The sequence below is a fragment of the Oncorhynchus keta genome, chromosome 28 (assembly GCF_023373465.1).
Source record: "Oncorhynchus keta strain PuntledgeMale-10-30-2019 chromosome 28, Oket_V2, whole genome shotgun sequence".
Classification (NCBI taxonomy): Eukaryota; Metazoa; Chordata; class Actinopteri; order Salmoniformes; family Salmonidae; genus Oncorhynchus; species Oncorhynchus keta.
The window spans coordinates 35,716,935-35,740,441 of record NC_068448.1 but is presented as its reverse complement, the minus strand read 5'-3'; the positions used below and the strand labels follow the sequence as shown (position 1 = coordinate 35,740,441).

At 42.4% G+C, this 23,507-nt stretch overlaps 1 protein-coding gene across 5 annotated transcripts in view; it reads left to right on the top strand.

Annotated features, from left to right (window-relative positions):
- Positions 1–7,997, top strand: part of LOC118361217 (potassium voltage-gated channel subfamily KQT member 2-like) — a 46,432-nt gene extending 38,435 nt beyond the window's left edge. For all 5 annotated transcript variants that reach the window (XM_052482893.1, XM_052482892.1, XM_035740964.2 and 2 more), the window contains 4 exons: positions 12–114; positions 377–508; positions 3,755–3,872; positions 4,382–7,997. In XM_052482893.1, the coding sequence (XP_052338853.1) occupies positions 12–114; positions 377–508; positions 3,755–3,872; positions 4,382–5,233 (1,205 nt within the window). In that variant the 3' untranslated portion in view covers positions 5,234–7,997. The remainder of the gene's footprint in view (positions 1–11; positions 115–376; positions 509–3,754; positions 3,873–4,381) is intronic.
- Positions 7,998–23,507: the final 15,510 nt, after the last annotated feature.

Sequence of the window (23,507 nt, the reverse complement as noted above, 5' to 3'; positions counted from 1 at the left end):
TTGCTCCATAGAGGCTTGCCTCCCCGGGGAGGACGTTGGGGATGATAAGAACTGCAACTGTGAATTCCTTCAAGATTTATCTCCTGGGTTGAAGGTCACAATTAGGGCAATAATGTAAGAGAGGATTTATATTCACTTCATACCAGAAGAACCCAGTGTCTTGTGCAGAAACTAGCACTTTAGAAATGAGTTCCTCTGATTTTTAAAGGCAGTTGGCCTGTTTATGAACATGCACACAGTATAATTTGATTAATACATTTGATAGAAAATCTGATTCTATTCTTCTGAATGATTACCATACTAAAGTGTGTCAACGGCTGCTTTTGTTTTGAAAAAGGCATATTTCTGTTTTCTTTTTCCTAAATGTCTGCTTCAGCATCATGAGGTTTCTGGTGTCAAAGAGGAGGTTTAAGGAGAGCCTACGGCCATACGACGTGATGGATGTGATAGAGCAGTACTCCGCAGGCCACTTGGACATGCTGAGTCGGATTAAGCAACTACAGTCCAGGCAAGACCCCCCCATTCTTTCATTCACCGATCGCCACACACCCTTTCCTAGCATAGCTCACATCTATTGTACCTCAAAACAGACTTGTGTTCGAACATTAATTATTTTGTTCTTAATAATAGCTTAGCTGTGTTTTTTTGAGCATGTCTGGCACAATAGGATCAATGTGCAAACCCACCCATCTGGCACGGAAGGTTTGCTCAATAAACACTCAAAGTATTAGAAAGTAAACTAAAATACTATTTAGGGGGGTAGAATAAAAAAGTATTATACTATTTGAACCTCAAACATCGACAGACCCTCCAGGTTTTTCATCAGTAGACACACATTGACAGCTGCCAATCTTCACCTCAGCAATTCAATTACCAGCCCTGGAGTGCTGCTAGGAGTATTTCTCGCCTGGTAGTTAAATGATACATAATTGCCATTGATTGGCCAGAGACATTACGTACCTCGTGTCCCAGGTCTGAATTAGTCCTTGATTAGAAGGAAAAAATGGAAGGCTGCGCTACCAAAGGTAACCGCCCCGTTCTGCCCCCAGTTTTACCAGTGAAATGTCCATGCAGCTTCTGCATGCCAACCCTTTGATCTCAATCAATTTCATGGGAATTTGCATTTTGGTATTTTTCTTGAATGATACAGGCCTAAGCTCCAGTGTTTTTGTATTATGTACAGTGAAATAATTTAACAAACTGTAGCCTACCTGTATTTAATCCAAGCACATACTGTATATTGCCTAGTGGGACATGCTGCGCAAAATGTTTCAAAAAGAATCATCCTAAAATCTCACAAGAAATGAGGTGGTGTTTTTTGTCTTACATTATGCTATTATATTCAGTTCTGTTATGTCGAATATTAATGAATAATTATGTGATCATGCAGACATTGATTCTGCTTTGATCTAACTTAATTGAACAAGCACCATTCTCAATTCAGCATTGAAATTCGGCAGTGTATCCTCTAGGCAGCCGTACAAATCCTGCTCACGTGCAGAAGCTTCAGTTGTTTATCTATCGAAAAAGAGGCGTCCAGAAAATGTTGCAACGCATCCACGCTGAAAAGGGAAACCAGAAATGTTTTGCCCTTCTTGGACCGTAATTGAATAGCCCTGCCTTAATTGTCCAGGCTTATTCAGTCTGGTGGACTATTGCAGATAGAAATGTAAAGCATAGATTTGACACGGTTTTGTCACTGTATACTTTGTTGTGTCACTGGACACATGCATGTTGTGATAATCACTAAACTAACATCCACCCCTATGTGCTATGCCTTCCTCTGGCACGTATACCGATGACGGACACATTTATGTGATGTTTCATAGCTTGAAACAACTGAATTCACTCGAACAGTATTTAACAAGTCAAGGGAAATGTCGATTTCATATATTTTTCTCCCTCAAATAACTAGCACATTTGTTTTGATTAGATGTACATATGTGTTGGACATGTATCGTCTATTCCAACAATGAAACTGTAGGCCTGTGTACATTTCTGTTAAAACAGCAACCAATATTTCATAGCTAACATGGTTCTTTATTTCTCTCGACAACCCAGTCACACAGCTGTGAGAAAGTAACAAATGTTAGATCTATGTTTGACATAAATAACCATGGTAGCTGCAAAGTGTTTGAGAAGCGACTGTATTTAGACTTATTTATCCATGTATTTGGTCAGATTCCCATGTGTTGCCTCATTTTGCGTGGCGCTCACATCTTCTCTATGTGTCTTGCCAGGGTAGATATGATTGTGTGGCCTCCTGGCCAATCTCCTCCTCGCCATAAGAAGTCTACAGAAGGTCCTAGGCTAAGTCACAAGACTGCACTTTTCCTATACGCAAATGACTGTAGAACGTAAGGAAATTCTTATGTCATGCTGACATAAAGGCTGCATAATGCGCATTAGCCACATGATTGATAAAATGCCTGTCCTAATTTGTAACGATGGCAGATATGGCACTAAATTGTGTAGTAGGTTATCATGTCCTGTTATGACCGGTATTAGGTCACTCTGCTACACGTCCTTACATCAATTTGGGCTCTAGTAAAGTGCCATCAAATGTATTTATTTAGATGACTAACAACCCTTTTGTAACTCCGGCTACTCGACAGGTGATTGTATCACTCCAACTAAAGCCCGATAGACCGAACCATGTCTTTAGACAGTCGACATCTGAGTGGATTTGCAGTCTAGTAAGACACACAAAAAAAAAAACAGAAGTAGTAGATTGAACAATCTCTCACGCTCTTCTTTCGTAACGTTTGTGGATATTGTTGTGGGGGAAATGTTGCTCCTAGTTTATAGTGATAGTGGTAACACTTTACGTAAAGCATCCGGGCAAAATGCATTATGATGCCATTACAATGTATTGTACGACTTGTCATGAGCAAGTATGACCCTACCCTTTATAATAACTTACTGTATTCATCTCATAAAGATACGGACTAAATGAGAGCCTGTTTGAGACAGTTTAAGTATTTATCCATAAAGAGACGTAACATATTACAAACCTTGATATAAGACATTATCAAAGGCTTGAACATGCTTTAAACAAGTTATAAAGCATTATACCTGAATGCTTCAATAGTGTTCATGTAATAACAATACAGTTATATAGATCTTTTCATTCTGAATGTCATCAAGAAGTGAATCAGCAGGGTATTTTCAAAAGTTTAAAATGGTCGCTGAATTGCTCATTTCATGGCCTTCAATATGTTATTTCCATTGGAAATCAGTGTCTCATTCTTTCTGAAGAAAAGGCCAATAGCACACACGCACAGGCAATGGGCTGAGTCATGTAGCCTTACACAACAGGGATTTGACAAGGCTGCTTTTCTATCGGAGAAAGAGGGAGAGAGCTCCCCTGTTAGGAAGCTGTGGAAATGAAGCCTGAAACATAGTGAAGCATGCCACGTTGTCTCCTCATTTTCATAGTTGTCGTTTTTTCCCATCAATAATTGTTGAGGCCTGGAACTCACCATTTTCAGCGTCCAAAGAACATGATCATTCTTCAGCACCAATTCCATATGCACTCTAAAAAGACCGATCTCTAACTTCACCGACATGATTCTCGTTTTGTCTTACCTTTCTAATTTTATACACCTGCTTCACTAATCCAGAGGGGGAAACGTAATTTAAATTGTGAAGTTAGTCTACTCTATAATGTTTCCTTTTGCTAAAAACACATCTCTTTGACTCTCTGAATCAAAGCAATAGCTTTATCCTCGATATCGCTTTCTCTAAATGCCAGAGTGGACCAGATTGTTGGTAAAGGTCCTCCAGATAAAGGTGCCAAAGGTGGCGGTGACGGGGAGAAAGAGGAGGTGGACCCCAGCATGATGGGACGTATGATGAAAGTGGAGAAACGGGTAAGCCATGTGTTCTTCTGACCTTATCTCAGCCTCTCTGTCCTAAACGGTCCCGGCTCTTGGTAGAAATGCCCTTAGAGACGAAACACACCTTGTCAACGAACAGTTGGAAGCAGGGGGGTGGCCGTTCTGACACCTGTCGCCTCTGACCGGAACATCGGCCATCATTTTGTGTTCATTTTCCTGACAATGCAACATGTTGAATCGCCACAGTTTGTCGACAACCAGCAGGTGATTCTAACCTGCTGCTTTTAGCCATTCATCTCTGTGGTGTGTAATCTGATCTAGGATCTAGGATCAGATTACCTTCCCCTCCCCAAAGCAGGTGATTCTAACCCATTGCTTTTAGCCGTTCATCTTTGTGGTTTCTAATCTGATTACCCTCCCCAAATCCTAACCCAAACCGTTTGGGTGTGAAAGTTTCAACTGACCTCAGATCAGTGTCTATGGGCAGTGCCGTGCTACACTACACATGCAGAGATTCTATGGGACTCTCTCTCTTCCTGCAGGTGGGCTCCATGGACAGAAAGCTGGATTTCCTGGTCAACGTGTACGTACAGCGCATGGGCATCCCGCGTTCTGAGACAGAGGCCTATTTCAACTCCAAGGAAGCCTACCCTGCACCCCCTTACATTAGCCCCGAGGATTGCAAGGAGGAGAAGCAGGAGGAGGAAAAGACGGTGAAAGAGGAGGAGAAGAAGGAGAAGAGCTGCTCCGCTGCCGAGGTCCTCCGCTCCGTGGAGAGGAAGAAGTGCTCCCCGGAGCCCAGGTCTTTGGGCACGCCCTCCGGCAGCCGCAGCCGCCCCTGCACCTCCTGGGAGCACCAGCTGCAGCACCCTCTCAGCCAGCCCGCCTGGAACAGCAGTGTGGCCAACAGCCCCTCACCTATAGGGGGGGGCAGCGGAGAGCACTCCCCCTCTCTGTTCCGCCTGCCACCCCCTCCCCCACCCATACACGAGCGCTCATCCTCCGGGGCAGGAGGGAGCAGTACCCGGGAGGGCTCCTCCCAGGGCAGGAAGCGCAACAGGAGGCAGAGGCGTCAGCCAGACGTGGCCCCACTGCCCACCGCGGAGAGTGACACGTCCCTGTCCATCCCATCAGTGGACCACGAGGAGCTGGAGCGCTCCTTCAGTGGGTTCAGCATCTCCCAGGCCAAGGAGGACTTCTTTGGGGCGTCGTTCTTCAATGGGGTGGCTGCAGAAACGGGGGCATCTCTCTGCGCCAGGGTTAGACCCTTCATTGCTGAGGGTGAATCAGACACAGACTCTGACCTGTACACCCCTGGCGGCCCCTCGCCCCTCTCCTTCAGCGGTGAGGGGGCAGGGGGGTATGGAGACAGAATCTGGCCACCTCTCAAGTAGGCTAGGATCAGAATAACTGGCCCCTAGTATGAGCTGGGATGGATTGAGATATGAGGGGAGGATCAAGAAGATTGCATATGTTAACGCTTGTCACTGAAACTTTCACAAACAAAAAATGGCCCAATTGAATCTGTCTTGTGTGATTGTATGTGTATGACCATTGAGGTATTCAGAGTTGTTTTAGGTAGGGTGTCCAATCACCCAAATGCTTGAGTTGATGCTTTTCATGTGAACTGAAGCCGATTTTAAGTTAAAAGATTAATATCTACTGCGCTTTCTGAACACTCAGTGATTTCTCTGGACCAAAAAATGTGGGGGGATATTAGAAGATATGTCGATACAGTAGCCCATCAGTCGGCTATACCTACAGTACAAGTCACGTACTGTATGTTTAGGTTATGCTGAGCCTTCGAAAATGATCACTGCCTTGTTGGTTTTATTCCAGTATGACACGATTTTATTAGAATTGAATTGTTGCTAATAGTTTTCATTCTGAATATGGCGCTCAGTTAAATCAGTGGCATTAGTATATGATTTAATCATGAATTTCTGCGGCAAATTCAGTATAATTCTAAAAGCCAAACTGTAATGTGCTGATGGGTTGTGTGCTGTGGTTTATGTCCTGTTGTCCTTGGTAGAAAACATTATCGCAAACAAATAGAGAATACTGTAGATGCAGCTGCACAACCCTTCTGAAGCGTATGGTCTTATTAAACACTGCGCTGACTCCTGGAAACGCATGCCTTAAATGAGTTCTGCAGAGTAATACACAACGTACAGTTCTACACTCTTATTTAACCGCACGGTGACAGAGCGAGATGACAAGATTCACATGACATGATTTTTAAGAGGAGGAGTTGTAGAACTGAGACACAAGCTAGTAGGTAGGCTTTCTACCTTTGAGTTTTCATCAATAATATCTTACTGGTGGTGTCTGTTTAAATATGTCAAGTCAATTTCTTAATAAAAAAAAAGCTGCACGAAAATAATAATAAATGAACTGCATGGCATGTACAACAGAATAGTTGCTTTAGATAGGATGTGTATGACTGTGGCAAGTAGGAACCAAACTAAATTACATTCCTCAACCATTTCCTCAACCATTCCACAGATGATCGAACAGGAAAATAAAACCAAGCAACATTGCATGATTGACTTCAACTTAAATATATACACTGCCGTTCAAAATGTTGGGGTCACTTAGAAATGTCCTTGTTTTTGAAAGAAAAGCACATTTTTTGTCCATTTAAAATAACATCAAATTGATCAGAAATACAGTGTAGACTTTGTTAATGTTGTAAATGACTATTGTAGCTGGAAACTGCAGATGTATTTTTATTTTTATGGATTATCTACATAGGTGTACAGAGGGCCATTATCAGCAACCATCACACCTGTGTTCCAATGGTTGTGTTAGCTAATCCATGTTTATAATTTTAAAAGGCTAGTTGATCATTAGAAAACCCTTTTGCAAAGCTGAAAACTATTGTCCTGATTAGAGGCAATAAAACTGGGCTTCTTTAGACTAGTTGAGTATCTGGAGCATCAGCATTTATGGGTTCGATTACAGACTCAAAATGGCCAGAAACAAATAACTTTCTTCTGAAACTCGTCAGTCTATTCTTGTTCTGAGAAATGAAGGCTATTCCATGCGAGAAATTGCCAGGAAACTGAAGATCTCGTACAATGATGTGTACTACTCCCTTCACAGAACAACGCAAACTGTCTCTAACCAGAATTGAAAGAGGATTGGACAGCCCCGGTGCACAACTGAGCAAAAGGACAAGTACGTTAGAGTGTCTGGTTTGAGAAACAGACGCCTCACAAGTCCTCAACTGGCAGCTACATTAAATAGTACCTCTAAAACACCCGTCTCAACGTCAACAGTGAAGAAACGACTCCAGGATGCTGGCCTTCTAGGCAGAGTTGAAAAGATAAAGCCTTATCTCAGACTGGCCAATAAAAATGGAATATTAAGGTTGGCATAAGTACACACACTGGACAGAGGAACTCTGCCTACAAGGCCAGCATCCTGGAGTCGCCTCTTCACTGTTGACATTGAGACTGGTGTCAAAAAATTAGCAGTTTTTTTCCAAAAACAAGATTTCTAAGTGACCCCAAACTTTTGAATGGTAGTGTATGTAATGGGGCTAAGATTTTGGAACATTTCTGTAAATGCAGTCTTGCTTGCAAACGTTTGTCTCTTTTCAGGCACATTTATCAGATTCATTCAAAGAATATGCAGACTTTAGTAGTTGCTAGTTATAATTTCATGGCACTGAATGAGACCCGAAGAAAAACATACATTTGAATGTAACCCCAATGCACTTTAACTCACACGTTTTCTATGTTGTTATTCAGTTTCATGTTCATAATTCAAATGAAGAAAAGAGAACAGAACTAGAAATGCAATTTAAAAAGAATAAGGTAAAAATAAGCAGTCAAGCATTGTCAATATGTTTAGTAGCATCAGAGGTCCATCATCAAAGCCTTAACTACTTTCCCCAACTGAGACATAAATGTTACTGTCAGAACCACCCATTTGCCTTTTCTGTCTATGCCATTACATGAAGCCAAAATACTGCAGTCTCAGAACCACCATACTAGGCACTGTTCACAACTAAAGATAAAAGAGCAATGTTATTTGTCCAAATATATGCTTGCCGGAATGTTAGAACCCCAAAGAAATTACCACAGCTTTTACATCTGTAATATCTGTAGTTATGTACCTGCGTTGACAAAAATAAACGTTGTACATCACTGGGATTGTGTTGAGGAGGATTCTTTCAGTTTAAGGATGAGGGTCACCAATGACCATAGGTCGGAATCCAAACTGAATATTGCTCTGTTTCATTAGTTTCACTTCATAATGAAACAATTTTTGTTTTCAATTCCTGGCTTCAACAAGCCATAGAACCAGAATGGTGTAATGATAACCAAACATCACTAGAGGGCGATCAAGTCCTCTAGTTGAGAAGCAGACCTGGATTCCATTTGTATTTTACATTTACATTTACATTTAAGACCTGGATTCCATTTGTATTTTCCAGTGCCTTCATCTCCCCCATCAGTTCACTTTAAAATGTACACTTCATGTGAAGAACATGAGAACGTTATCTGACTGACAGTCATTTGAAGTGGGTGAAGGAGAAGCTGGTTAGTATGCTCCATCTGCACCACAATAATACATTTTTCTCCAGTGTGCACTTGTTCATTCCTTCCCACGTGTGAAAGCATTGGATTGGTGTCCAACATGGGCCATTAGAGGGAGTTTCCACTATCTTTCTTATAGGTCCCACAGAGTCATTGATTTCCCCAAGTAAACACAGCCTTGTAGTGACCGAAACATCACCTATAATCTTTTTACGTGGTTAAAATGCTCATAATTGTACCTTTTTATCTCATCTCCATCTATCAGGAAGCCTGAAAGAACAGGTTGAGTGGGCGGGGCACTTATATTAATGAGTTTACCTTGACTGACAGCTCTTTGAAATCGTTGTGGTCATTGCCAGGTAACTAGGTAAACAATTGGCCACATTATTGATTACTTGACCTCCGAGGCTAAATAGTATATTTGTGTTTGAATACCCATACTAACATACAATATACTACATACCAAATACTATTAGTTAATTTTAGTATAATGTAAACTTAACGCTATCGTTTCAGTTGAGCGTACCTGTCTACTGGAAGTTGATGATGTTGCTATGCAACCTCTTGCTAGCTTGTTAGCATAAAAAAATGACTATCCAGACATTTTACAATTTCAGGTGTGTTTGTAAATTCAATCTCGAATGCCAGAGTGCACCCGGAGTGCGCTCTGGGCGTTTGTAAATCCAGAGTGTTGTCAGATTTGTCTTTTTGTAAATTCAGAGCGTTTCGGGGTGTTCAGAGCGCACACTGGACGCTCTGGCCGAGGAGTAGGGTTGATCCAAGCACTCTGACCTCACAATGGCAGTCAATCACCCTGGCTAACGTTGGCTAGCTACATCCAGACACAAATGAAAGAACACCTCACTCTGACCATTTTCCTCAGCCTAGCAGAGCTGGTTAGGCTGTTTTCATGTTATCCAGAATGTTGGTGACTGTAACTGTGCTGCTAGCAAAAGTTGAATTATTATTTTTATTTTTTGCAGACGTTTACTGACACCAGCCATGTTCAACAGGTGTTCATCAGTTATTCTGCGCTTTGGCACACTCAGATGGGAGTGCTCTGAAATCGGGAGTAGATGGCCAGAGTGAATTTAGGAACAGCACCAGGAGTAGATATCCAGAATTAACCATGTCCATTGGGAACGCAAAACGACTACACCACTTAGCTAAGAATGACATGGATAATCAAGTCTATAAACGTTGGGTAGTTACATAGCATATAGTTAAAATGCTAAAGTCAATAAATGTTTAGTAGTTAGTTAGATGGCTAATATACTGCCTCGCAAGTTCGATGTATTAGTAGCCAACTAACGTTTGGGACGACCTAACTAACATACTGCTGTAATGATCTGCAGTTCGTAAGGATAGCGTAGCTAACATATTGTCGGCCAACATAACGTGTAACATAATCCTTCTGTTCACCTGATTTAGAATTCCTCACAATCAAATGTAGACCGCATTATCTACCAAGAGAATTCTCTTCGATTATAATCACAGCCGTATATATCCCCCAAGCAGACACATCGATGGCTCTGAACTAACTTTATTTGACTCTTTGCAAACTGGAATCCATTTATCCGGAGGCTGCATTCATTGTAGCTAGGGCTTTTAACAAGGCTAATCTGAAAACAAGACTCCCTAAATTTTATCAGCATATCGATTGCGCAACCAGGGGTGGAAAAACCTTGGATCATTGTTACTCTTGGATCATTGTTACTCTAACTTCCGCAACGCATATAAGGCCCTGCCCCGCCCCCCTTTCGGAAAAGCTGACCGCGACTCCATTTTGTTGATCCCTGCCTACAGACAGAAACTAAAACAAGAGGCTCCCACGCTGAGGTCTGTCCAACGCTGGTCTGACCAAGCTGACTCCACACTCCAAGACTGCTTCCATCACGTGGACTGGGATATGTTTCGTATTGCGTCAGATAACAATATTGACGAACACGCTGATTCGGTGTGCGAGTTCATTAGAACGTGCGTTGAAGATGTCGTTCCCATAGCAACGATTAAAACATTCCCTAACCAGAAACTGTGGATTGATGGCAGCATTCGTGTGAAACTGAAAACGTGAACCACTGCTTTTAATCAGGGCAAGGTGACTGGTAACATGACCGAATACAGTGCAGCTATTCCCTCTGCAAGGCTATCAAACAAGCTAAACGTCAGTACAGAGACAAAGTAGAATCTCAATTCAACGGCTCAGACACAAGAGGCATGTGGCAGGGTCTACAGTCAATCACGGACTACAAGAAGAAATCCAGCCCAGTCACGGACCAGGATGTCTTGCTCCCAGGCAGACTAAATAACTTTTTTGCCCGCTTTGAGGACAATACAGTGCCACTGACACGGCCTGCAACGAAAACATGCGGACTCTCCTTCACTGCAGCCGAGGTGAGTAAGACATTTAAACGTGTTAACCATTACATTACATTTACATTTAAGTCATTTAGCAGACGCTCTTATCCAGAGCGACTTACAAATTGGTGCATTCACCTTATGACATCCAGCGGAACAGCCACTTTACAATAGTGCATCTAAATCTTTTAAGGGGGTGAGAAGGATTACTTTATCCTATCCTAGGTATTCCTTAAAGAGGAAGGCTCGCAAGGCTGCAGGCCCAGACGGCATCCCGAGCCGCGCCCTCAGAGCATGCGCAGACCAGCTGGCCGGTGTGTTTACGGACATATTCAATCAATCCCTATACCAGTCTGCTGTTCCCACATGCTTCAAGAGGGCCACCATTGTTCCTGTTCCCAAGAAAGCTAAGGTAACTGAGCTAAACGACTACCGCCCCGTAGCACTCACTTCCGTCATCATGAAGTGCTTTGAGAGACTAGTCAAGGACCATATCACCTCCACCATACCTGACACCCTAGACCCACTCCAATTTGCTTACCGCCCAAATAGGTCCACAGACGATGCAATCTCAACCACACTGCACACTGCCCTAACCCATCTGGACAAGAGGAATACCTATGTGAGAATGCTGTTCATCGACTACAGCTCGGCATTCAACACCATAGTACCCTCCAAGCTCGACAAGCTCGAGACCCTGGGTCTCGACCCCGTCCTGTGCAACTGGGTACTGGACTTCCTGACGGGCCGCCCCCAGGTGGTGAGGGTAGGCAACAACATCTCCACCCCGCTGATCCTCAACACTGGGGCCCCACAAGGATGCGTTCTGAGCCCTCTCCTGTACTCCCTGTTCACCCACGACTGCGTGGCCACGCACGCCTCCAACTCAATCATCAAGTTTGCGGACGACACAACAGTGGTAGGCTTGATTACCAACAACGACGAGACGGCCTACAGGGAGGAGGTGAGGGCCCTCGGAGTGTGGTGTCAAGAAAATAACCTCACACTCAACGTCAACAAAACTAAGGAGATGATTGTGGACTTCAGAAAACAGCAGAGGGAACACCCCCCTATCCACATCGATGGAACAGTAGTGGAGAGGGTAGCAAGTTTTAAGTTCCTCGGCATACACATCACAGACAAACTGAATTGGTCCACTCACACAGACAGCATCGTGAAGAAGGCGCAGCAGCGCCTCTTCACCCTCAGGAGGCTGAAGAAATTCGGCTTGTCACCAAAAGCACTCACAAACTTCTACAGATGCACAATCGACAGCATCCTGGCGGGCTGTATCACCGCCTGGTACGGCAACTGCTCCGCCCTCAACCGTAAGGCTTTCCAGAGGGTAGTGAGGTCTGCACAACGCATCACCGGGGCAAACTACCTTCCCTCCAGGACACCTACACCACCCGATGTTACAGGAAGGCCATAAAGATCATCAAGGACATCAACCACCGAGCCACTGCCTGTTCACCCCGCTATCATCCAGAAGGCGAGGTCAGTACAGGTGCATCAAAGCTGGGACCGAGAGACTGAAAAACAGCTTCTATCTCAAGGCCATCAGACTGTTAAACAGCCACCACTAACATTGAGTGGCTGCTGCCAACACACTGACACTGACTCAACTCCAGCCACTTTAATAATGGGAATTGATGGGAAATTATGTAAATATATCACTAGCCACTTTAAACAATGCTACCTTATATAATGTTACTCACCCTACATTATTCATCTCATATGCATACGTATATACTGTACTCTATCATCGACTGCATCCTTATGTAATACATGTATCACTAGCCACTTTAACTATGCCACTTTGTTTACATACTCATCTCATATGTATATACTGTACTCGATACCATCTACTGTATCTTGCCTATGCTGCTCTGTACCATCACTCATTCATGTATCCTATGTACATATTCTTTATCCCCTTACACTGTGTATAAGACAGTAGTTTTGGAATTGTTAGTTAGATTACTTGTTGGTTATTACTGCATTGTCAGAACTAGAAGCACAAGCATTTCGCTACACTCGCATTAACATCTGCTAACCATGTGTATGTGTCAAATACAATTTGATTTGATTTGAAAAACTTATTTGAAAAGTCTACTTTATTACATTGCTCTACATTTTCTTAACATTTGTCCACTCTCGTTGGACTTTGGCTGTATATTTTCCCCCATTTACTTCAAATCTGAAAACGTTCTGAAGCCACGCCCATTTTCTGAACAATTGCAGTGTCCACTGCTTGTATACTTCGTATTTTGCCGAATTCAGTACGATATCCGGGAACTTTTGGTATACTAACTATATCCATACTATGACCAATAAGCATACTACATACACAATTTATGTCACAAATAGTATGGTTCGTGCAGTTAGTATGAGAATTCCAACAGAGATTGTGTCTCAACCCATTTTCTCTCAAATGGCCTAATGGGTTATCAGAGTTGTTCATGGACTGTTGTGTATTGCTGCTGTTTGTCAGATACCTAATTGCCTTTCAATTGTTTTGTAACTAATTACAGAATACAGTTGATACACTTCTTCACAAGAAATTAGTAAAGCCTGAGTAAGCTTTGAAGCTAAGACATGAGGGTGAAAACAACTTACAAGAAATGTACTGGACAATGTCTTGGTGCCTCTGCATTAGCATTATAAATGAAATTTCTTTGATCATTTACAATAGGCCAGCATATTCTAAATAGTCATCAATAGAATGGTGTCATCAATTATTATTAGAGCCTGAAGCCTAATGTAGGACCCTGGCCCCCTTCTGTGTGCAAGACCCATTTGTACAATTTGTAAAACTCATCTCCCGTCCCAATGCTAGAAAAAACAATACAATTTATTTACATTTTTTATTATCACTTAAAAATTAATTACTTGGTTGCGTGTCCAAAAAGCACCAACTACAGAGATTGATGGGGAGAGGAGGGTAGGGGGACCCATGTACCCCACTTAATTTAAGCAGGCTTCAGTCACGCACTGTGCGATTGAAATGGGAAACAAATCCAGCCTTGTCAGGCCTCTCACACTGGGCAGACGGGTCCTGGGATGGACAGCTCACACAGCTTCGCCACATACGGTGCTGGATCAAGGCTGACTTTGTTGAAGAGGAGATCCAAGAGTCTGTCTACGTTGCCTGTAATGTGTTTTAAAAGGGAAATGTTATAGGTAGTGAATTATATTTTCTTTACTATACTTTACTGAGTGTTGATGCTATCAATTCAATGATGTAGTGAGCCACTTATTCTGCAATGTGTTTTCTGGTGTTGTAGAAGTAATAATTTAGAAATATGCTATATTTACTTGTGTACTTTTCAGTACAACTTTCAATGCTAGTATTTAGAAATATTGTGTGCCTGAAATGCTAAATTGATGCAGATTTGGAATGAAAAACTATGACTTACATTATGTTGGCTCTGTCTTAACAGGCGTCACAGCATATCCCCCTTCTTTGCCTTGGGAATGCTGATATTTAATCGCAGCATTCCTGCTGCGGTTGGCATTCTCATTGAAATGCATGGCGGCCAGGGACAGCCATAAGGGTTTGTTTCAAGTTTTAATGTCACATGCACATTTGTTTAGGAAAACTATACTATTGTAGTCATTATTCATTACACGTGATGATAAAAAAACATGTTTTTTTGTGATGTACAGTGATTCTTCCTTTAAAAGTTGCGTCATACTGCAGCACACCTTGTGGGCTGCTGCAGCATTCTATGGCACGTTATTTAATTGTCAGCCATTTTTACATTAATGCAAGTTGGTGCTAGTTTGACCACCAGAGAGTAACTTGGAGAAGCATTTGATAGTCTCCCATATTGGCATTACTAGAGAATTTACATTTTTTTTTTGTAATAACATAGTACATGGGATTGATTTGAAGAAATTTGGCTAAATTAATTTTATTAATATTATGGTGTTTCTATTCCGAGAAAAAACTAAAAACTAAAACATCAGGGTTTCAGTTTGGATGGAATGGAAAATATTGCGCTGTACCTAATAAATATTTATTTTCAATGATGTGACTCTCAGCCAATAATTACTTTTAGAGAATTGGAGTATTCTAAATTAATATCGAAGCAGAATTTTCCGTGAGGATCTGTGAGAATATTTAAGCAGATTTTATATAATTATAAATGAATTAATAATAATAATTGCGTTGTTTAAAAAGTTACGATATTGTGGAGATTTTCATTTTCATTTAACCTAGAGTGAGCCAAGAACAAGGCAATTCTTGAACATGGGGTGAGACATTCTCACAAATTTGTAAATAAAGCCTGTTATTTAGAATGATTTATTTCTGGAGAAACCTAACTTGATTATTTAGCAGACATCACTTGCTTATATTCAGGCAACACATATATCTTAAGAATATCATGGAATGTAATTGAACATTTTAGTTTCTCCATGCTTGTCTCAGAGCAGTGTGAAACGGTCCTGAAATAGACGCCCACAGTGGGAAGGCAAGGATATTTTGGAGATGATTTCGCTTAAAAAAAAATGACAGTAATCGATTGTAATCTGAATAAAGGCTAAAATAATATTTATAAAGGCCAAAATATATCCCTGCTAATAGCCATAATGACGCTGTACAACTTCACCATGTGTGTTTGAAAGAGTATTTTCCAGTAAGCAACCATTTATTTGCCTTCATGAGACAACTTTGTTCCAATATTTCTCTAATGCAGTGATATTTATTCTGATAGTACAGTATATGCTTTTAAATTTGGATAATAAAGCATTTAAAGTTTAAAGTATTTTGAAGCTATAAGCCACCTGTATTTGTTTATTACGCAACTGTGCAGTCTGACAAGTAAACAGCCTACAATACATACTGTAGTAAACCTGGGAATGCGGGCACGCGGGAGACTGGGATTCAATTCCCCGACTGGGAGGAACGAGTAGGCTGTCCTTGTACATATGAATTTGTTCTTAACTGACTTGCGTAGTTAAATAAAGAGCATAACATGTCTGCACCCTAATTTCTTTATTATAGTCTAACCAATACCCAAACAGTGATTAAGTGGAAATAAAAATCTCTTATTTATCAAGACCAGTCCTCATACTTGTCTCAGAGCAGCGCGAAACGGTGCTGAAATAGTTGTAGGCTTTTGCTTCAATCCTGTTACTTCTAACTTCAATATGCTCTTTAAATAAACAAGACCTACACCACTTTTAACATCACATTACTCAACACTAGTGAGACTCTAGTCGCCTACGATAGGCCTACAGTATATAGAAAAATATGACCTCTCTCCGCCAATAATTACATATAGAGGATTCTAAATTAAAACCAAAAGCCACCTCATGGGTGGCGGCCTGCACGGGTATCAAACCTGCATCTGCAAATAAAAAACATACCTTATTTATAAGTATTCAGACCCTCTGCTATGAGACTCGAAATTGAGCTCAGGTGCATCCTGTTTCCATTGATTGGACATGATTTGGAAAGGCACATCTGTCTAAGGTAACCCACAGTCGACAGTGTTTGTCAGAGACATTAAAGGTCTGCAGCATTGAAGTTCCCCAAGAAAACAGTGGCCTCCATCATTCTTAAATGGAAGAAGTTTGGAACCACCAAGACTCTTCTTAGAGCTGGCCAAACTGAGCAATCGTGGGAGAAGGGCCTTGGTCAGGGAAGTGACCAAGAACCTGATGGTCACTCTGACAGAGTCCCACTGTGGAGATGGGAGAACCTTCTAGAAGGACAACCATCTCTGCAGCACTTCACCAATCAGGCCTTTATGGTAGAGTGGCCAGACAGAAGCCAATTCTCAGTAAAGGCACATTACCACCCGCTTGGAGTTTGCCAAAAGGCACCTAAAGGACTCTAAGACCATGATAAACAAGATTCTCTGGTCTGATGAAACCAAGATTGAACTATTTGGCCTGAATGCCAAGCGTCACGTTCTGGAGGAAACCTGGCGCCATTCACTATGGTGAAGCATGGTGGTTGGCAGCATCATGTTGTGGTGATTTTTTTCAGTGCAGGGACTGGGAGACTAGTTGGGATCGAGGAAAAGATTAATGGAGCAGAGAGATCCTTGTAAACCTGCTCCAGAATGCTCAGGACCTTAGAATGGGGCAAAGGTTCACCTTCTAACAGGACAACAACCCTAAGCACACAGCCAAGACAACGCATGAGTAGCTTCTGGACAAGTCTCTGAATGTCCTTGAGTGGCCCAGCCAGAGCCCGGCTGACTTGAACTTGAACCTCATCTAACATTTCTGGAGACCTGAAAATAGCTGTGCAGCTATGCTGCACATTCAACCTCACAGAGCTTGAGTGGATCTTCAAAGAAGAGTGGGAGAAACTCTCCAAATATAGGTGTGCCAAGCTTCTAGTGTCATACCCAAGAAGACTCAAGGCTATAATTGCTGCTAAAGGTGATTCAACAAAGTATTGAGTAAAGGGTCTAGATACTTATGTAAATGTTATTTGTTAGTCTATACACTTCCAAAAATGTTTTTGCTTTGTCATTATCGGGTATTGTGTGTAGATAGTTTTTTCCTTCAATGTAATCCATTTTAGAATAAAGCTGTAACATAACAAAATGTGGAAAAAGTCAATGCACTGTACCTGCACATTACTCCAAGGTAGGAAAAAAACACATTATTGGGATGATGCTGTGGAAGCCATCCGGAGCAAACGACTGGTGGAGAGGGCTCAGCTTGGCAACATCCTTGAGCAACTGCTTGTTCAGCAGCAGCTTTTCAGGTTTGTACACTTTTTATTTTACCTTTATTTAACCAGGCAAGTCAGTTAAGAACAAATTCTTATTTTCAATGATGGCCTAACATCCCTGACTCTCTCTCTCTCTTAACTGCCTGTTCAGGGGCAGAAAGACAGATTTGTACCATGTCAGCTCGGGGGTTTGAACTTGCAACCTTCCGGTTACTAGTCCAACACTCTAACCACTAGGCTACCCTGCCGCCCCACACTGGTGTGGGCACTTGAATTGAAGTGAGTAGTATTACATATCTGAAATAGTCACAGAGTTGATAATATATACCAGGCTTCAGCCATTTGTTTGTGCTTCTGGAGGGAGCATGGAGGCACTTTGGGAAGAGAGGATTGTCATGTGTGAGGAGATCTGCAGATGTAACAGGGTTGGTTATGTTTCCACTTGCCTCTAAAGAAAGGTGTATTTAATGTTCAAGCATTCTTATTGGTTGGTTCAATTCCGATGACAATAAGGCGTGTTGTGATTGGCCCCGCTTGCAGATAGGGGGAGATCGCAAACGTCAGGTCTCCCCAGTATGAACATGTGATGCAAGCGGTAGGTCACATTCTGAATACTGTTTTCAATTTTACAATGTGTACAAGTTTGCTGTACATTGCTGATTTATACATGTGTGGGTATATGGTACCTGTTAGGGATTGAGGGGCTTTCTGAGATGTGCTTTGGTATATTACATTTTTTAACATTTTACCTTTATTTAACTAGGCAAGTCAGTTAAGAACAAATTCTTATTTTCAATGACTGCCTAGGAACAGTGGGTTAACTGCCTGTTCAGGAGCAGAACGACAGATTTGTACCTTGTCAGCTCGGGGGTTTGAACTTGCAAGCTTCCGGTTACTAGTCCAATGCTCTAACCACTTGGCTGCCCTGCTGCTGTATATAAATATTAGCTAGCATGCTGGTCACATAAGCCCACTGCTAACACAGTTGTTTTCATGCTACAGATTTGACCATCGACAGCCATCAACATCATCAAGCCCTGCACAACGAACATGCTGTTTCCTATTTAACAACAGCAGATAATAAGTAACGCTCAACTGGGACCACTGGCTGAGGTGATTTATTTGCACAAAACACAACGCAAGGAGAGTATGATCAACATCTGTTACACAGGTGATTGAAAAGCAATGTCCACCTGGCCACCCTCTTCACCGCTTGGTCCAGCACTCGCCGGCCAGTAGAGGTGGTTGGTGATGCTCTGCGTCAATTTCGTCACCTTCAGACATTTCTTGTCCTTGGCTACTACTTCCACTTTCCACAATGGTTATTGCCATTGTAACAGTCTAGCTAAATCTAGCTTTTATATGACTTCTTACATTTTGCTACATGCCATGAATCATAGTAGTGAGCACACAGCTCTCTGAGGAATTTCTGGATATGGGGATGCCGATACGTGATCATCGATGTGACCCTCACATTCGACCTTCGCAGGAATTCAAGGCTCCTTTTCAGTCCCTCCTTCTCCGTGTGGCTACTGCCACCAACATCATTGCTAAATTATTTGATCAATTCAAGTCAATTTGTGAAAAGAAAATAAACACCTGCTGGACATCCACAGTCTTGACAGTTTCAATGTCCATCACGGAGCATGACCCAAACTCGCACCTACTGTGGAGCACCATAAGATTGAAGAGCAATTCTGGGGTTGTTTCACCAGGGGAGTCTGTCCTCATGTCTCCTCCAATGGCAACTCATCCCTCCCCCTGTGTCATGGATTGAATCAGCTCGGCCTGCTCAGTATTGTAGAAACGAAATATATGGTAGGCTCCACCTAGGAGCTGGTGTGAGAGATGTATATGGAGCGGAAAATCGTCCTCACATGCAGAGCTGTCAGCATTTGTAAAGACATGGTTGAGTACATAGTTTTAAATTGGAATGGCAATTGAACAGCAGAATATATCCCAATACGTGTTTTAACTTGCCTTCTTTAACTGGATAAAAGATGACCCAGTGAGGTGTATATGTCAGCAGAGAGGTGGAGGTTTCCGTCTTGGATGCTGTCAATGAGGGGCTTGCTCTTCCACTGTGGTAAATGAGCATTCGCTGTAGGAAGATTTCTGCTCCACAGACAATGTCCCCCTCACAAACCTTGTGCCACGGCACACCCTTGTGCAGATGGGGCAGTCTTGGAAGAGTTCCAACAGGCAATCCTCATACATAATGTATTTTGTAATGTCCTGCATGGATTTCGGTGGTGATCTGTGGGGAAAGAACACACTCACAGGACTCAACAAACCTCCCAACACTCCAAAAAGTATCCAGACAATACATTTCAAACGATGACAATATATGTAGGCTACTTTATCGACATTATCAATCATGGAAATATTGTTTTGTGGTTGAATCTACATTCTTACAGTATGAGTAGAAAACAAGCCCATAGTAAAGGTCATAACAGAAATCATTTGAGTAACTATCTGTCAAATATTCCTCCCATCACTGTTGTCTCTTTTATTCATAACTTCTTCAAACCCGATGGATGAGAATCAACGGTCTCCTCCTCCAATGAACAATGCCATTGAGACAAGGATTTGAGGACACATGGATGGGAGTAATTATTCGATATGTAGTAAAGTGTGGTGTAGAGACATTCAAAGCAGTGTCACAACCAGTCCCAATTCACTTCTTAACCCTCCCCCTTAGCCCTAATGTGGTGGAAGCTCCATTACTACCTTTCCACACTATTTAGATCTGTAAACATTGACGTGTTAGGGACAAGGGGGAGATGGAGGGAGGGATTGAATTGGGACTGGCAATTCCTCTTCCAATAGGAAGGCCATGGTAGAGTATGATATAGAAGACAGAGCCATGAAGATCTACACGTACTGTTTGATTGGAGATTCATCCAACCTTGAGACACTTGGATGGTATGAGGGAACATCATCAGGGCATCTGTTTGCAGTGTCACTTTCATCAAAAGAGGACTCCTCCGTGACTGTTTTAGAGGTGGCGGTTGGGATGTCCTGACCCAATCAAGGTGGTGCTGGTAAGTAGCTTGCTAGCTAAGTCATAACACAGTTGAAAATGGGTTTAATACCAGTATCTTTCTGCCACATTCTACTTGATCTTCCGTATGATGTACACGGTGATGATGGTTTTAATGCGTTACAAATTTAAATGAGTTAAGATTATAAAACGCTACCATTGGTGTATAAAATGTTTGCCTTTACGTGACGTTGCATAAAGCCAGAAGTAACGCTTGCCTCCTGAATCCAAGCGCTTGACATGGGTTGCTCATGGGGGTGTGGTGGAAGCGCCATTACTACCTTTCCACACTGTTCCGCGGGTGATGTGGAGGTAAACCCAGGCCCTGCATGTCCCCAGGCATTTGTTGACTTCTGTGAACGAAAAAGCCTTGGTTTCATGCATGTCAACATCAGAAGCCTCCTCCCTAAGTTTGTTTTACTCACTGCTTTAGCACACTCTGCTAACCCTGATGTCCTTGCCGTGTCTGAATCCTGGCTCAGGAAGGCCACCAAAAATTCTGAGATTTCCATACCCAACTATAACATCTTCCGTCAAGATAGAACTGCCAAAGGGGGAGGAGTTGCAGTCTACTGCAGAGATAGCCTGCAAAGTAATGTCATACTTTCCAGGTCCATACCCAAACAGTTCGAACTACTAATTCTGAAAATTACTCTCTCCAGAAATAAGTCTCTCACTGTTGCCGCCTGCTACCGACCCCCCTCAGCTCCCAGCTGTGCCCTGGACACCATTTGTGAATTGATTGCCCCCCATCTAGCTTCAGAGTTTGTTCTGTTAGGTGACCTAAACTGGGATATGCTTAACACCCCGGCAGTCCTACAATCTAAGCTAGATGCCCTCAATCTCACACAAATCATCAAGGAACCCACCAGGTACAACCCTAACTCTGTAAGCAAGGGCACCCTCATAGGGCCATCCTGACCCTAGTAAAACTTACTATCCTACCGATCCTCAACTTCGGCGATGTCATCTACAAAATTGCTTCCAACACTCTACTCAGCAAACTGGATGCAGTTTATCACAGTGCCACCCGTTTTGTCACTAAAGCACCTTATACTACCCACCACTGCGACTTGTATGCTCTAGTCGGCTGGCCCTCGCTACATATTCGTCGCCAGACCCACTGGCTCCAGGTCATCTACAAGGCCATGCTAGGTAAAGCTCCACCTTATCTCAGTTCACTGGTCACGATGGCAACACCCATCCGTAGCACGCGCTCCAGCAGGTGTATCTCACTGATCATCCCTAAAGCCAACACCTCATTCGGCCGCCTTTCGTTCCAGTACTCTGCTGCCTGTGACTTGAACGAATTGCAAAAATCGCTGAAGTTGGAGACTTTTATCTCCCTCACCAACTTCAAACATCAGCTATCTGAGCAGCTAACCGATCGCTGCAGCTGTACATAATCTATTGGTAAATAGCCCACCCATTTTCACCTACCTCATCCCCACAGTTTTTATTTATTTGTTTTTCTGCTCTTTTGCACACCAATATCTCTACCTGTACATGATCATCTGATCATTTATCACTCCAGTGTTAATCTGCAATATTGTAATTATTATTCAATATTGTAACTTGTTCTCAACTAGCCTACCTGGTTAAATAAAGGTGAAATAAATAAAAAATAAATTTAAAAAAATAAAAAATGGGGGAGGAGACCAGTAACTTTATTATCAACTTTTTCAATGTACCCGCTAGACAGTATTTTGTCATACTTGGGTCAAACTATTATGAACTGGTTTCACCCAAATATCAACCAATTTGATGAAAAACAGGATTTTCACTGTTTGGAAACTTTAACATTAAAGATCCCGAACATTTCATATCATGGCCCAGTCAAGTTCATTCGAATCCATGAAGGGGAGTGCACAGAAAATGATACATTATTTGGACACAGTGGTTGCGAACGTGTCGAGTGAGGGATAAGGCCATGCACGACATTGGCCATTTTACTCTTCATTTAAAGTGCTAGAATCCACCTCGAAATGAAGACATTGACACATCAGGATCTCAATGGGGATTCCCCGATGTGATTAAGCCCAAAATAAAAAGGAATTAGGCTATCTCGTATACTAATACCGGTTTCCTTTTTATTGGGTTCCTTACCTTGCCCCCTGTCATTCATGACCGCTGTTCGGTGAAAGGTCTGGATAGACTTTCAACATATTGCTATCGCCTACAAATTCCTGAGGAGAGGAAGTGATTGATAGGCATAATGGCAGGAAGCGGGTTTTTGTCATACTCACGAAAGTGATGCTGGGCCAGGCAATTTGTTAAGTGTTCTGAACCCATTGGAAGGGCAATACGAAGAGAAATTGATTGCATCATTAATACAAACCCCTGTAGGGCTATTTACTCACGATGGTACGTAGGGAGTTGCAGACACTTAGTGTAACCTTGGAAAGCCAACCCGGTCATCTCCCTGTGAGTAAATGCACTTAAAGGGGCAATCTGTAGTTCAAACAGTAACAAGTTTTGGTAGACAGCTGAGGGACAGAGCTGGAGAAATGTAACCACACAAATGGATAGACAGAGCTACGGATGCTGTATCTACAGTGCATGCGGAAAGTATTCAGACCCCTTGACTTTTTCAAAATGTTGTTACATTACAGCCTTCTAAAATGGATTAAAATCGTTTTTTCCCCCTCATATACACAATTTTATAGCCTTGAGTCTTCATGGGTATGACGCTACAAGCTTGGCACACCTGTATTTAGGTAGTTTCTCCCATTCTTCTCTGCAGATCCTCTCAAGCTCTGTCAGGTTGGATTGGGAGCGTTGCTGCACAGCTGTTTCCAGGACTTTCCAGTAATGTTCGATTGAGTTCAAGTCCGGGCTCTGGCTGGGCCACTCAAGGCCATTCAGAGACTTGTCCCCGACAAGCACACTGACAAGCATTGTCAACTGTGGGACCTTTATATAGACAGGTATGTGCCTTTCCAAATCATGTCCAATCAATTTAATTTGGACATGTTGTAGAAACATCTCATGGATGATCAATGGAAACAGGATGCACCTGA